Source organism: Muntiacus reevesi, chromosome 7 (assembly GCF_963930625.1).
Source record: "Muntiacus reevesi chromosome 7, mMunRee1.1, whole genome shotgun sequence".
Lineage (NCBI taxonomy): Eukaryota > Metazoa > Chordata > Mammalia > Artiodactyla > Cervidae > Muntiacus > Muntiacus reevesi.
Window position 1 is genome coordinate 21,809,765 of NC_089255.1, and position 13,456 is coordinate 21,823,220.

The following is a 13,456-nucleotide window of genomic DNA, read 5'->3' on the forward strand; positions in this document are numbered from 1 at the left end:
TGGTGCCTTTGAGAGGGGGGACCCCTGCCTGCAGGAGGCAGTGCAGGCCTGGCAGCCAGCTGATTAGACATAGCAACCTGGTTGCTGAACCTCCTTCTTTCACATCCGGGGGCCTAGGGATGCTCATGCTGGGATTTAAGACTTCCTGGGGTATGCTTTCGGTGATCTTCATGACTAGGATTGCCAGATAAAATGCAAAATGTCCAGTGAAATTTAAATTTCACAAAAACAATGAATATCTTTTTAGAATAAATATGTCCCAAATATGGCATGTCCCAGTTATTACTAGTGAAAGTCGCTCAGTCATGTCTGACTCTTTGTGACCCCATGGACGATACAGTCCATGGAATGCTCCAGGCCAGAATACTGGAGTAGGCAGCCTTTCCCTTCTCCAGGGGATCTTCCCAACTCAGGGATCAAACCCAGGTCTCCTGTATTGCAGGTGTATTCTTTACCAGCTGAGCCACCAGGGAAGCCCAGGAATACAGGAGTGGGTAGCCTATCTCTTCTCCAGTGGATCTTCCTGACCCAGGAATAGAATTGGGGTCTCCTGCATTACAGGTGGATTCTTTATCAGCTGAGCTACTAGGGAAGCTCCAATTATTACCAAAAATTTTTTGTTGTTGTTCATTTGAAATGCAAACTTAACTGAGTGTCCTGTATTTTTATTTGTTAAATCTGTCATCTTTACTACTTACAATAGCCAAGATATGGAGGTAACCTAAATGTTCATCAACAGATGAATGGATAATGAAAATGTGGCATATATACACAATGGAATACTACTCAACCAGAAAAAGAATGAAATAATGCCATTTTCAGCAACACAGATGGATCTATGGATTATCATACTGAGTCAAGTAAGTTAGAAAGAGAAAGACAAATACTATATAAAGTACTACACATAAAATAGATAAACAGCAAGGTCTTATAGCACAGAGAACTATATTCAATATCCTGTAATAATCCAAAAAGGAAAAGAATATTAAAAAGAATATATATATATATATATACATATAAATAGCAATCACTATGTTGTACACCAGAAACTAATACAACATTGTAAATCAACTATAATTCAATAAAAAAAAATTTGGCAAACTTATCCATGCCAGTAGTGAGTTTTTAAGTGGAGAAAGTTATATTCCTTTGTTCACAAATATTTGTTGATTGCCAGGTACATGGCAGACACAGTCCTAGGGGCTAGGACTCACCGTGTATGTGTATGTACACAGAGTGAGAAAGTGAAAGTGAAAGTTGCTCAGTTGTGTCTGACCCTTTGTGACCTCATCTATACAGTCCATGGAATTCTCCAGGCCAGAATACTGGAGTGGGTAGCATTTCCCTTCTCCAGGGGATCTTCCCAACCTAGAGATCAAACCCAGGTCTCCTGCATTGCAGACAGATTCATCACCAGCTGAGCCATCAGGGAACCCAAGAATCCTGAAGTGGATAGCTTTTCCCTTCTCCAGCGGATTTTCCTAACCCAGGTATCAAACTGGGGTCTCCTGCATTGTAGGCAGATTCTTTACCAACTGAGCTATCAGGGAAGCCCATACAGGGTGAGAAGGGAAAGGCAAATAGTAAGCGTGTATAAGCCCAGTGATGTCAAATATAGTTATTAATAAGATGTGAAAATAAGACAGAGGTGAAATTGAGGGGGACTCTGGGTACCCAAGTGAGTGACATTTATTTGCCAGGGAGAGACTCTTAGAGCTGAGACTGGTGAAAAACTGGAAGCAGAGCTTCAGGCAGCTGGAAGAGGGAGGCAGGGAGGGGAGCAGAAGGAAGGCCACAGCAGCTGAAGGGCAGTGATGGGTGTAGGAGAGGGTACGCCAGGATGCTGGCAGACAGCAGAGGTCCCGCCAGGTGCAGCGGGTCACAGGCCAGGATAGGAGGCCCCCCTGACATCACAGATTACATTTTATGAAGACCTGGAGAGGGATTGTCCAGGGGCAAGGGCAGAGGCAAGGGGACCAGTTGGGGGGTTACTGCCATGGGCCTGACACGAGAGGGTGGTGTTGGCAGGAGGGGGTGGGGGTGGAGAGAAGTGGAGGCACTTGGAGACACACTTCTTGGTGGAGCTAACAGGCCTTCCTGATGAACTGAAGGTGGGGGCAGGGAAACAGAGGGACTCCAGAGCACTCCTAGAAACACTCCTAGGTTTGGGGGAGCAAGCTGGTCATCTGTTCTTTTAGGGCAGCGCCTCCCAGCAGTTGTCATGTCTTGGCTTACACAGAAGATCATATTTGTACTTGAGTGTGGCCAGGAGGGGCTGACCCAGGAGGCTCCAGCTACCCCAGGTCCCAGTGGCCCCTGTGAGCACTGTCTCAGCAGCTTTGTAACCTACTTACGGCAGCTCACCCACTGGGAAGCGCTGCTTCAGGGGAGAATTTTTCAGCTGGGGCCAAGTGTGTGCTGCAGGAGAGATGGAAATCAGACTGCGGGAAGTGAAAGAATGATCTCAGAATCGAAGCCCTCCTGATCCATCAGAAATCGATCCTTCTGCTTTTCTGTATATTCATTCTATTCATTTTTGAAAGTTTTATACTGAAACTCCAACTAAAAATCTTAATTTAGCTACTTAAGAAAGTAATTGTAATGTTAGAGTGGAACTATATGTTACTTTGTTCTGTATTTTTCAAGTCTCTGGTAACTTTATTATACTTTCAGAATTTAAAAAATTACAAAGAAAGAAAAAAATAAAAAAAACTGGGGGAAAAAGAAATAGAGGCGTTCAATATTTTGTAATAATCGTGAACAGAGTGTAACGTTAAAAACTTGTATAAAAATAAATAAGCAACAACAACAGCAAAAGAAATAAGAGTTCTAGAATTCGGGGCTAGAGCAGATTTTATTGATTGAAAAATATTTATTTCTTTGGCTACATCGGGTCTTGGTTGCAGCATACGGAATCATCTGTCTTCATTGCAGCATGCAGGTTCTTTAGTTGTGGCATGTGAGGTCTAGTTCCGTGAACCAGCGATCAAACCCAAGCCCCTCCTCTATTGGGAGCGTGGAGTCTTAGCCACTGGACCACCAGGGAAGTCCCTAGAGCAGATTTTAGAAATGACCTTATCCAAGCCTCTTCCTTTCCCATTACACAAAGATGTAATTCTAGATGAAGGTCCCCATTCGTTTGTTCCATGTACCGAGTGCCCTGGGTATGGGCAGCTGGGTTCATGCTGGGAGACAGAAAAGTGCGATGATGGACTGGTACCCAGTCTGTCCCCAGAGGATGTGGAAATGGACGATAAGCCAGTGTTAGGGCTTCCCTGATGGCTCATTGGTTAAAGAATCTGCCTGCAATGGAGGAGAGATAGGAGACACGGGTTCAAACCCTGGGTCAGGAAGATCCCTTGGAGGAAGGCATAGCAACCCACTCCAGTATTCTTTCCTGGAGAATCCACGGACAGAGGAGCCTGGGGGGACTACAGTTCACAGGGCTGCAGAGAGCTGGACATGAGTGAAGCAACTGAGCATGCAGCATGCAGGGCAGTTTGATATCAAAGTATGTGATCATTAGGCTTGTAATTTCTGTTTTTTTCCTTTTTAAAAAACTAATTCATTTTCATTGTGTTTTACAAAAAGATTAGTTCAAGAGGGTTGAGGACTACAAAAACAACAACAAAGACGTTTCCTGGGTTGGAAGCATGTGCCTCAGAGAGTTACAGCTAATTCAGGCACGTGACTGTCAGGGCTGTTCCACTCCCGGCACGTCCCTCCCATCTCCTTCTCTTCAGAAGCCCCAGAGACAGTCTCAGAGGTTTAAGGAGCCCAGTTTTATTCTATATCCTCCTCACTGATATAAAAAGAAGATGTTTCTCCCTGTGGGCTTCAGCCTTTTGCTTTTCTGTAAGTGCACTCACTGTTATGTCCCACTTATTCTATCATCCGTTTCCCTGTTTCTGATTTTCTGAGGCTTGGGCTCTTTCCCATTCACGCTAGATTTTCCAGTTATTTTCTGCCTTTAATTTTCCTCTCTGTGTCCTTCCCCTGCCTATGCCCACTGAGGTCCCCTGGGTGGGCCTGTGCTGGACCCAGGACCTGCAGAACATAGCCCCTCACTGTTTCCTTATTTTTTCTCTTCACAGACAAGGGCGTGCTGTGTAACCAAGTGACCCAGAGTTCCCCGGAGCAGAGAGTGGCGAGTGGCAGTGAGGTGACACTGCCCTGCACTTTCCAAACCACATATTCAAATCCAGACTTGTACTGGTACCGAATAAGACCAGATGGTGCCTTCCAGTTTGTCCTGTATCGGGACAATGCTAAATCCCATGATGCAGATTTTGCTCAGGGTAGATTTTCTGTGCAGCATAGTGTGAGACACAAAACCTTCCACTTGGTGATCTCCTCCGTGAGGCCTGAAGACACTGCCATGTACTACTGTGCTTTAGAGCTCCCACAGTGATGCAGGCGCCCAGGAAGTCTCCACACAAACCCCCGGGCGCAGCCTTGCAGAGCTGCTTCTCTGGGCAGCTCATGTCCTTGGACATGGCATCCTTCTTCCTTGTCATTCTGTGGTCCAGTCTGGCCTTGGGAGGTGCCCTAACGTGTCTGCCTAATACGAAAAAGCCTGGTTACTTGCAGGGGAGCACCCCGACTTCCAATGGAAGAGATGTCGCCCCACTTCATAGAGGGCCCTTGCTGCCCTGGTGCCCGTGGTGGGGAAGGGAGACTGCCTGTCTGAGGGCCCCTGGTGCCCGGGTTGTGCCTGATACAGAGAAGGGCTTGACGGGGATGTGCTGCATGCCTTGGGCGGATAGCCAGATGGGGTGGGGGACCAATCCAAAGAGAGCCCATTGGAAGTGTGTTTATTTTATCTCCATCATTTAGCCATTGTTGGAATTGGCCTGTTTCCCTTTTAAGATTCAAATTGGACACAAAGTTATTTACTTTAAAAAATGTCCCCAGTTTACCTTTCATGAACATCTTCTTGTGCAGCTACTTTATTTCTCTGGGATGTTCTTTGGTACCTCCTTTTTACTTTGTCTGGAGAATATTTTCCTTTCACCAAAGAGCTTTGAGATATTCCCAGAAAGCTGTCTGTGAAAACCAGAATCCCAGCTTCAAAGTTCCTGAGTTTGGAGCCCAGTGGCATCCCCAGGGGAGAGAATTACCTCCCCGGTAAACCAAGATGTGATGTCAAAAATAGATACACCCTCAGCCCTGGGATTGCACCCCTCCTTCCTCTACTACTGATGTTTCTGCCTTAAGACAACTATTAGAGCTATTACGTGTAATCTTAGAAATAGTAGAAGTCTTGGTGGTGGTTGTTGAGTCGCTAAGTCGTGTTGGACTCTTTTGTGACCCCATGGACTGTGGCCCACCAGACTCCTTCATCCATGGAATTCTCCAGGTGAGAACACTGCAGTGGGGTGCCATTTCTTCTCCAGGGGATCTTCCTGATCCAGGGATTGAACCAGTTTCCTGCACTGCAGGTTGATTGTTTATGGCTGAGCCACTAGAGGAGCACTAGTAGAAGCGTTTGACATTATTTTATGGGGAAAGCATCAACGCCCAGAGAAGTGAGGGACAATCAGAAGATCACTGAGCTGGTTAATGACTGGGCCAAGGGAGCGGGGCTGCATTTCTGGGTGCTCCCACGCAGCTGCGCCCTAGGAGGCTGTAGCAGTAGGCAGCTTGGGCAGCAATTTGTCTGGGCTTCAGCACAGGCAAGTGGAGAGTAGTCACTATAGAGAGGGAAGGAAAGAACATGGGTGAGGGAGCCAAAGTTTCAGGCAAATGACTCAGCCTCTGGGGCTTCTGTTCTGCCACCTACTGAGTCTGTGTAATACTCTTCTGTAAACTCCTTTCGGGTCCTTGTGGGACTTGAGATTCTGCATGTGAAAGCTCTGGAAACCTATAATCCATGGTAGCAAGGTCCCCACACCTGAAGGCAGCCACAGTCCCCTCTGGCTCCAGCCTTAAATCTTTTCTGGAGGGTCCTTTTGGTGGAAGAAATTCACAGTCCTCTAAAATGCTAGGTTGCCTTTTGCTGATGATCAAAGTGGGCCAGTGTATGGCCCATTCATATGCTAAGTGCAGGACTGTTTGAACTTGGAGTTGGCACCCCTGATAACTTGGTTCTGCTCCCAGAAATATCCCTGTCCCACTGAATGACTTTGGACAAAGTACACAACTTTTTTGGGGGTATTTTTTTTCCACCTGAAAAATGAATCTATGATCTTTTAGTTTTTAGCAACTTCAGAGAAATATTCTAAGAATGGCCCAAGGTAACAGATGCACATGTTTTGGAAATAGGCATTCTTGATGCCCATGAGGTGACAGACAATGTGTGGAATCTTCTAGTGGTTTTTCCCAGGATAGACCTGGCTTATCCACCTAGATTGTCCTAAACTCACTGACTCAGAATGCAGCTGCCTCCTTTCTTTGGTTTGGGGTGTGAGGACCTGATGTGGCAGTCTGCAGATGGCAAAGGCGGGGGAGTTGTGGGTGAGCCTTGCTGTTTCACTTGTAACCTTATGAGTCCCCAGCTGACACCCCGCAGAGGTGCTGAGGCGCCCACGGTGCTGGGTTTCTGGGCCTCTGCTACCTGTGTTCCTGCAAAGGGATAGAGCTGGCCTTGCCGAGGTGAGGGGAGCAGAGGTCGGTGGCCACATGCGAGGAGGGGCGCTGCTGATGTTGTAGCAGCTGCGGCAACAGCAGGAAACCCAGGGCTGGGCCAGGGGCCCAGGAAGCTGTGGTGTGACCTATGAGCTCAGTTTGGTTTTCGTCTGACTACTAGTGAATTCACAGCATCCCCCCCGCCCCCCACTTTCCCCCTGCAGTGGTCCGCAATGAATAAAGTCAGAAGCAAGGTACCTACAATGCACTTTAATAAATGCAACAGAGACAAAGAAGAATGGCAGAAAACCATCAACACCAAAGATCCAATGCCCTCAAATTCCCCATGCACAGATGGGCAGGCAAGGGGTCAGGAAGACTCTGGTTTTACAGGGAAATATTGGGGACTCATTCCTGTCCTTCCTTCCAAAAATACTTGCACAGTGAGTTGCTTGAAAGCAAGACTCATGTCTTACTTATTTTTGCGCTCTCAGCACAGTGCCTGGAACTTGCAATAATTCACGTTTGTTAAGTTGAGGAAAGCACATTTCCTCTGCATTTTACTCTGATCTCTGCTAATAGCTTGGAGAGTATTTAGATGAGACTTTAGAAACCCCATTGCCTACACAGAGAGTATTAGGAAGTCAAGTGTAGTTTTGTTTGTCAAGTACTAGGAAAAGCAGAAAGTGCCTTTGTGGATGAGAACACTAGTTTGGGCAAATCTAGTGCTGGGTTGAGCAGAGGCTTTTACATTTAGGTAGAAGGACACCCACTCTCCTTTCCCCAGGATCTATTTTTCCTCTTGGAGAATGGAGCTGGGAACCGGATGGGTCCCACTTTCTAGTTCTGGAGGCAAAGAAAGTCAAAGGAACAAAACACCACTTTCAAAGTATGTCAGTCATAGGAAAAAAAATGAGCCCTATATACGCTCATATCTCTTATCCCTTTATAAAGCAGCATATAAAACAGTTGGGGCCATAAGCCCCCACTCTCCAGGACTTCTATCTTTCATCAGGCTGAAGGATAAGCTGGGTTTGTTGCTTTTAAAGGAAAACCAGTTTGCAGAACAGCCATTTAAGCAAGGCTGGGATGGGTCAACTTGAATCACCAAAAAGTTGAAAGCCTAAGAGAGAGTTCCTCTGCAGGCTTTTGGTTTCTTTCAGGGAATGCAGCCTTCTCATGCCAGTCAGCCTGGAAATGAAGGAAAACTGTCAGAGCTATACAATCATAGACCTTCAGTGCTGGAAGGAATCGTAGCAGTCATGGGGATGGTCAGTACTTGCTGTGGTTGTACCATTGCAGACATCACTAACCTATCCTGGCATATTTTCCTTCTACACATGGTGATAGTTCAGCTAGTCACTATCAGTTTATCAGTGTTGGCACCAGTCATAAAACCCATCTGCTCTCCTTTAGTTATTCTTCACTCCTTTGTGTTACAGATGTGATAACCCAGGTCCAACAGGGTGAAGCAAACTGGGTCAGGTAATGTAGTGAGTTAGTGACAAAGTTGAAACTAAAATCTAATGCTTCTGATTCCTACTGAGGTCAGAAGGTCCTTTTCACATAGCTATTTGGCCTGTGTCCTTGGGATGGCTGGTAAAACACTCACCTGTTGGGGAATGACTGAGGATGCTTGCAGGCTAGGTTGGGTAAGTCCAACACACTAAGTTTAGGGTTGTCCTTAGATCAGGAGCTGGGACTGGAGGGTGTTTGGGGGCACTGGAGAAGGAGCTTTATAGGCAAACCTAAGTCCCGGTTCAAATTTCATGTGTAAGATAATTTGGCCACCTCATTCGAAGAGCTAATTCATTGAAAAAGACCCTGATGCTAGGAAAGACTGAGGGCAAGAGAAGAAGGTGGTGGCAGATGGCTAGGTAACATCATTGACTCAATGTACATGAGTTTGAGCAAACTCTGGGAGATAGTGAAGGACAGGGAAGCCTGGTGTGCTGCAGTCCATGGGGTCACAAAGAGTCGGACTTGACTTAGTGACTGAACACTAATAACAAGATAACCAAAGAGGGAATGCAAGTAACAGGCAAATAATTCACATCTCATCCTCAATTTGCATGCATCCTGGGTGGTTACTAGTGAGCTGTTCACTAAGAATAGGAGTGTAGGTTCATCCCAAAGTTAGGCTGGTCAACACATTGAGTCCTATGACTAAGGATCAAGAACTGGCATCACCTTGGTCTGTCAAAGACAAGTTCTGCTCCCATGAATATTCTTCAAGTGAGCATTTACTGATGGTCTCTCAAAAAGCCCATGGTCCCTTGGCCATATACACAAAAATAGCAATGAAGAAAAAGATTTTTCCTGTTCAGGTCCAGTTTTTCTAGCTCCTCAGTTGGAGATGAGGATTATTGACTGGTATTGCATTATATTACATGACTTTTGAGTCTGGCTTGAAATAAAAGGCCAACAGGAGACAGAATGTTATGCTAAGTATCCAGAATGGCCCACCTTATTGAATCGTAATATGTCTCTATGTGTTTTTTTCCTTTCCCAACGCTTCTTATCATTCCTAAACTCCTTTCTTCCAGATGTAGCATAGTTTGGGTGGGGTTATGAATAATAAGCAGCTAGATCTTACCTTAAAAGAAAAATAACTTGGCAGTCAAGAGAAAATTGACGGCAACACTCTTGGCAAACAGCATTCGGAGCCCCAGCACCGAGAGGGACATCATGTTCACCTTCCCGGGTTGCACTGCAGATGAACAAGAGTGAAGATGGTTCACTCACTTAGCAAGAGACTAAATTTCCTGCCAGATATTGGCTTACAGCACCAACACCAGCCTGCCCCGCATCACCATCATTCTTCCTGGTCTGAAGCCCAGCATGGTGCCAGACAGCCTTCACAGAACTGAAGTTGCTGTTCACAGTCAGCAAAGCAAGCTTTGGAAAAACCCATTCCTATAGTCAGGAAGACTCTGCTTGAAGAGTTAGAGGGAGCCAACCGGACTCAAGTATGGTTTTTGTTTTGTTTTGAACTAGAATGATTTTGGGCCCCATCTAACAATGACAGAGTTTGCTTTAACCTCAATTCTGAAGTTGGCCCTTTGGCTTCAACTAACCTTGGGGCTCATAGCAGGTCTCTGAAACTGAAGCTTGTGTGCTGTTTTCAGATTCCATCGGTTTTGGAGTTCCTGGAACAAACAGCAGTGGTCAGGGTTACAGTGACAACTGAGAGGCTCAAGGGCTTTCAGGTTTTAGAATTGGAGGTGACTTTAAGTAAACTAAGAACCAGCAGAGTGACTTGGTCAAGGTCCTACAGCTATTGACACAGTCAGCATGCTTCCTGTCTTGAGGTTTTTTTTTTCCCATTAGGCCATGAAGCCAACATCCAGGTATGCCTCTAATTTGTAGGAAGAATTGGAATAATGAACACCAAGATAAGCTGGGCTGCCCTTGGTTGTGGCATTCACTCTAGATCAGATCCCACATGAATATTCAATCCTAGAGTCTTTAGTATGAAGGAGACAGGGTTTGGTGAAGAGGACAGATGGGGATGAAATAAGATGGATTTTATCCTAGATTCCAGCTCAGAGATGCAACAAGTTTAATTCCTGTTCAGGGATGGGAATTAAACCTAATCCTTAAGTCTGAACCTAAGTCTTATTTCCAGCATGATGCCATATTGAATGTGATCTGTCAAAAGTTTACATCTCCAACTTCTCTTTCCCTCAACTTTTCTTTCCCACAACCCCAGGCCCTTGAGGCCAGATAGGACCTACCTGAAATAGTTTTCTTTGGTTCAAAGTCAGTAGAGCGCAAGGTTTTTTTGTTGTGTTCAACCAAACATGTCACTGAATCAGGATCTTCATACTGACCAAGCTTGACAGCACTGTACTTCCCCCCAGGTGAGACGACAATAGCAGGTTCATATTCTATTATTTTCTTGGATGATTGCAGACTTATATTTACATCTTTGGGGTAGAACTCCTTCACCAAACAAGCGACATTTGTCCTATTTTTCATGACAAAAACAGATGGGCTGGCAGCAGGTTGATTTTCTGCAAATATAATCAGTTTATTTTATGAGATGATTATCCACATGTGGGAGTTGAACAATGCTGTTTTCCTGTTTCCCTGGGGTCAAACACCGCAATCCAGACTTTCCTGCATCCTGTTAGTGACCTGAACTTGTTAGCATCTCCATGAAAGGATGACCAAGGGAAGTAGAAATGAAAGGCAGGCAGTTTGACTCCTAGTTAGGAGATGTGAAGAGATATGACTGGTAGTAGAGATAGACAATGACAAATACAAAGAACTGTCTAGGTCAATTGAGTTTCAATTATCTATGTCTTATTAGTCAATCCTCTGGACAGTTGAGTTAGGCTGAATATCTGAATCAGTACATTTATTTAATTTCTGAATATCCTCCATTTTCATTTATTTTAAATTTTTTTTTAGATTGGAGTATAATTGCTTTACAAATTTGTGTTAGTTTCTACTGTACAACAGTTTGAACTAGCTGTAAGTATACATATATCTCCCTCCCTCTTGAGCTTCCCTCTCAACCCCCCTCCCCCCACCCGCCCACCATCCCACCCCTCCAGGTCATCACAGAGCACCAAGTTTAAGTTGTGCTGTAGTTGGTTTATTTTAGATGCATGAACCCTTGGAGTGAGATCAAAGCAGAGTCTGAAAAGGGCTCCATAGTGGTTCCAACACTCTGCAGATATTAGTGTTGACATCATTTCAGGGTGTCATTCCTATTTTTTGGACTAGAAGGGATCTGCTAAAGTTAAGTGATCCATCTCTCTGCCTTGAGGTGAACACTTCTTCTCTTGTAAGGGACTACCCTACAGTTTCTTTTGAGTCTTTAATCAGAGAATAATAACTGTCATTCTCAGAAGTCCTAATGAGCATGAAACCAGTTTAAGCCCATTTCTTCTTGTTTTGTTCTAAGCGGGGCTGTGGAATATGGGTTACAATAACTTGGTCTCCTCCTGGCCTTCTCTCTTTTCATGCCTCATCTTGGACAATCATTTATCTGCTACTCTGTGTATGCATCTTTTTCTTTCCTTAAAATCAGAGGTGTGGGGGCGGGGGGTGTTGGGGATATTTCAAAAGCTCTCCTGGAACTTAAAAGGAGAAAAGCTTCATTGTTTTGTTTCCCGGCATAGCTGAAGCCACTGATAACTGACACTGATAAGCCCAGCAGTAACGACTTGGAAACCGCACATTCTGCTCAGTCATCTCCCTTCAGAACTGTGGCATTTCTTGCTCACAATACTGATTTGGTGAGATGAATCCACTTGATTTTCAAGGAAGCTATGAGTTATAGAGAAAGGAAACTAGTCCATTAAAAACCAAAGCCAAAACATTCCTATTTTCTTCATTACTTAAAAATATGATCCAATCCTAGTCTGATTTAGTTGGAAAATTAAGCCTTGCTTGGGATTTAAAAATCTACATTTAAAGGCAGTTGTTAATAATCACTCTGGGATGGAGAGACCTGACTTGAGTAATTTGAACAATTTGATATAACCAACAAGACAAATGTCTGAAGAAGGTCATATACTCAGGATATTGAGCTCTGAAGCTGTTAGTATTTCAGATAGAGCATGATGCATTGGTTTGAAAAAACATTTTTCTCAGATCCTCTTTCTAAATTAATGTCTATCTATTCAAAACAGTTGTTTGAAGGTAAAGGGTTTAATTCATTCTTTAGTATCATGGTAACTAAAAAAACAGGCTATATGACTGAATCGAACCTTTTTTGAAAAATAGAATGCATTCAGTATAGTTGTCACATGTAACCCAGTCTATTTTACATTAGGCCTAAACCAAAATTTGAAGTTGTGTAAAATTTGCACTACATTGTAGTCTAAAATTTAAAGATGTAATTGTTTGTCTTTTGAGAATTTCCAGTCTTTCTTCTTGGTCCACAAATACAACTACATTTTGGCATGTGTTTCAAAGTGCTATTTGTTTGGGCAATTGTTATTTTCAGACTTTCTCTTTTTATGAGTACCATCTAATGCTAAGGTTATGTGCTGGTAAGCATACAAAAAGAAGTGTATACCTTCCCTGAACAGTCTTCCTTAATTTATAAACTTAGAAATCATCTATGTTATAGATTCTTATAGAGCACCTTACAGGTTCTCTAAGCATCTAAACATTGATAACAGATGTCACTCACAATTTCAAAGATTTCTGCCAAGATGGCCTTTAACTTGAACACTGAAATATAAGTTTGCTCCATCTGATTACTCTCACCTGGTTAATCATCTCTCTCCTAAGTCTTCCAGCTGCAGGACACTTTTCAGGTGGCCCAAAGATATGCACAGCTTAGCCAAAGGGATGCGCAAGGATGAAGCAACCACCTGGAGAATTTGGGCCTCTGCCCTCCTGCATCTGATATTCCAACATATCAGTATAATTCTTCTACTAGATTCCTCTGTGCTTTCTGGGCTGCTCTTTTATCAGCATTTTTTTTTTTTTAAATAATAATAGTTACAGAGCTACTTCGCTACTCAGCCTATTATCTTTACTGTGCCTCACTCCACATCTCTACTACTCCATCTCCTAATTATACTTTCTCATGTACCACAAACTGGATGGCAAGTCTAGTCCCAGGAGTCAACTTATCCCTAGAAATGTATGGAAAAAAAATCAACTTACGGGGCTCCACGAAGAGTTTGGTGCCAGCTCCAAAAAACATCTGCCGGGTCTCCCAGGAGCACATTGAGACACAGCCTGACAAGTAACCAGCCCGGGGCCGGCCCTGGGGCCTGGGCTAGAGCATCTGTGTCCTGCCTCCCCAGCTCGGCTTCCAGCCTAGAGACCCCATGGCTCAGAGAGCTACAGAGCTGCACTTGATGAAATCAGGGGGCTGAGCACATAGAGTCCCAGTTCCCTCTGAAGCTAAGAATAGTGT

The 13,456-nt window shown here is 44.3% G+C and overlaps 1 protein-coding gene and 1 gene segment (V, D, J or C); both read right to left on the bottom strand.

Annotated features, from left to right (window-relative positions):
- Positions 1-13,456, bottom strand: part of LOC136172319 (M1-specific T cell receptor alpha chain-like) — a 606,661-nt gene that overhangs the window by 79,566 nt on the left and 513,639 nt on the right. The gene's annotated exons all lie outside the window — the stretch shown is intronic.
- LOC136172318 (T cell receptor delta constant-like) overlaps positions 6,833-13,456 on the bottom strand; it is a 424,221-nt gene continuing 417,597 nt past the window's right edge. Inside the window, 4 exon segments of the C gene segment in view lie at positions 6,833-7,758; positions 9,164-9,277; positions 9,645-9,716; positions 10,305-10,583. Coding sequence covers positions 9,165-9,277; positions 9,645-9,716; positions 10,305-10,583 — 464 coding nt within the window.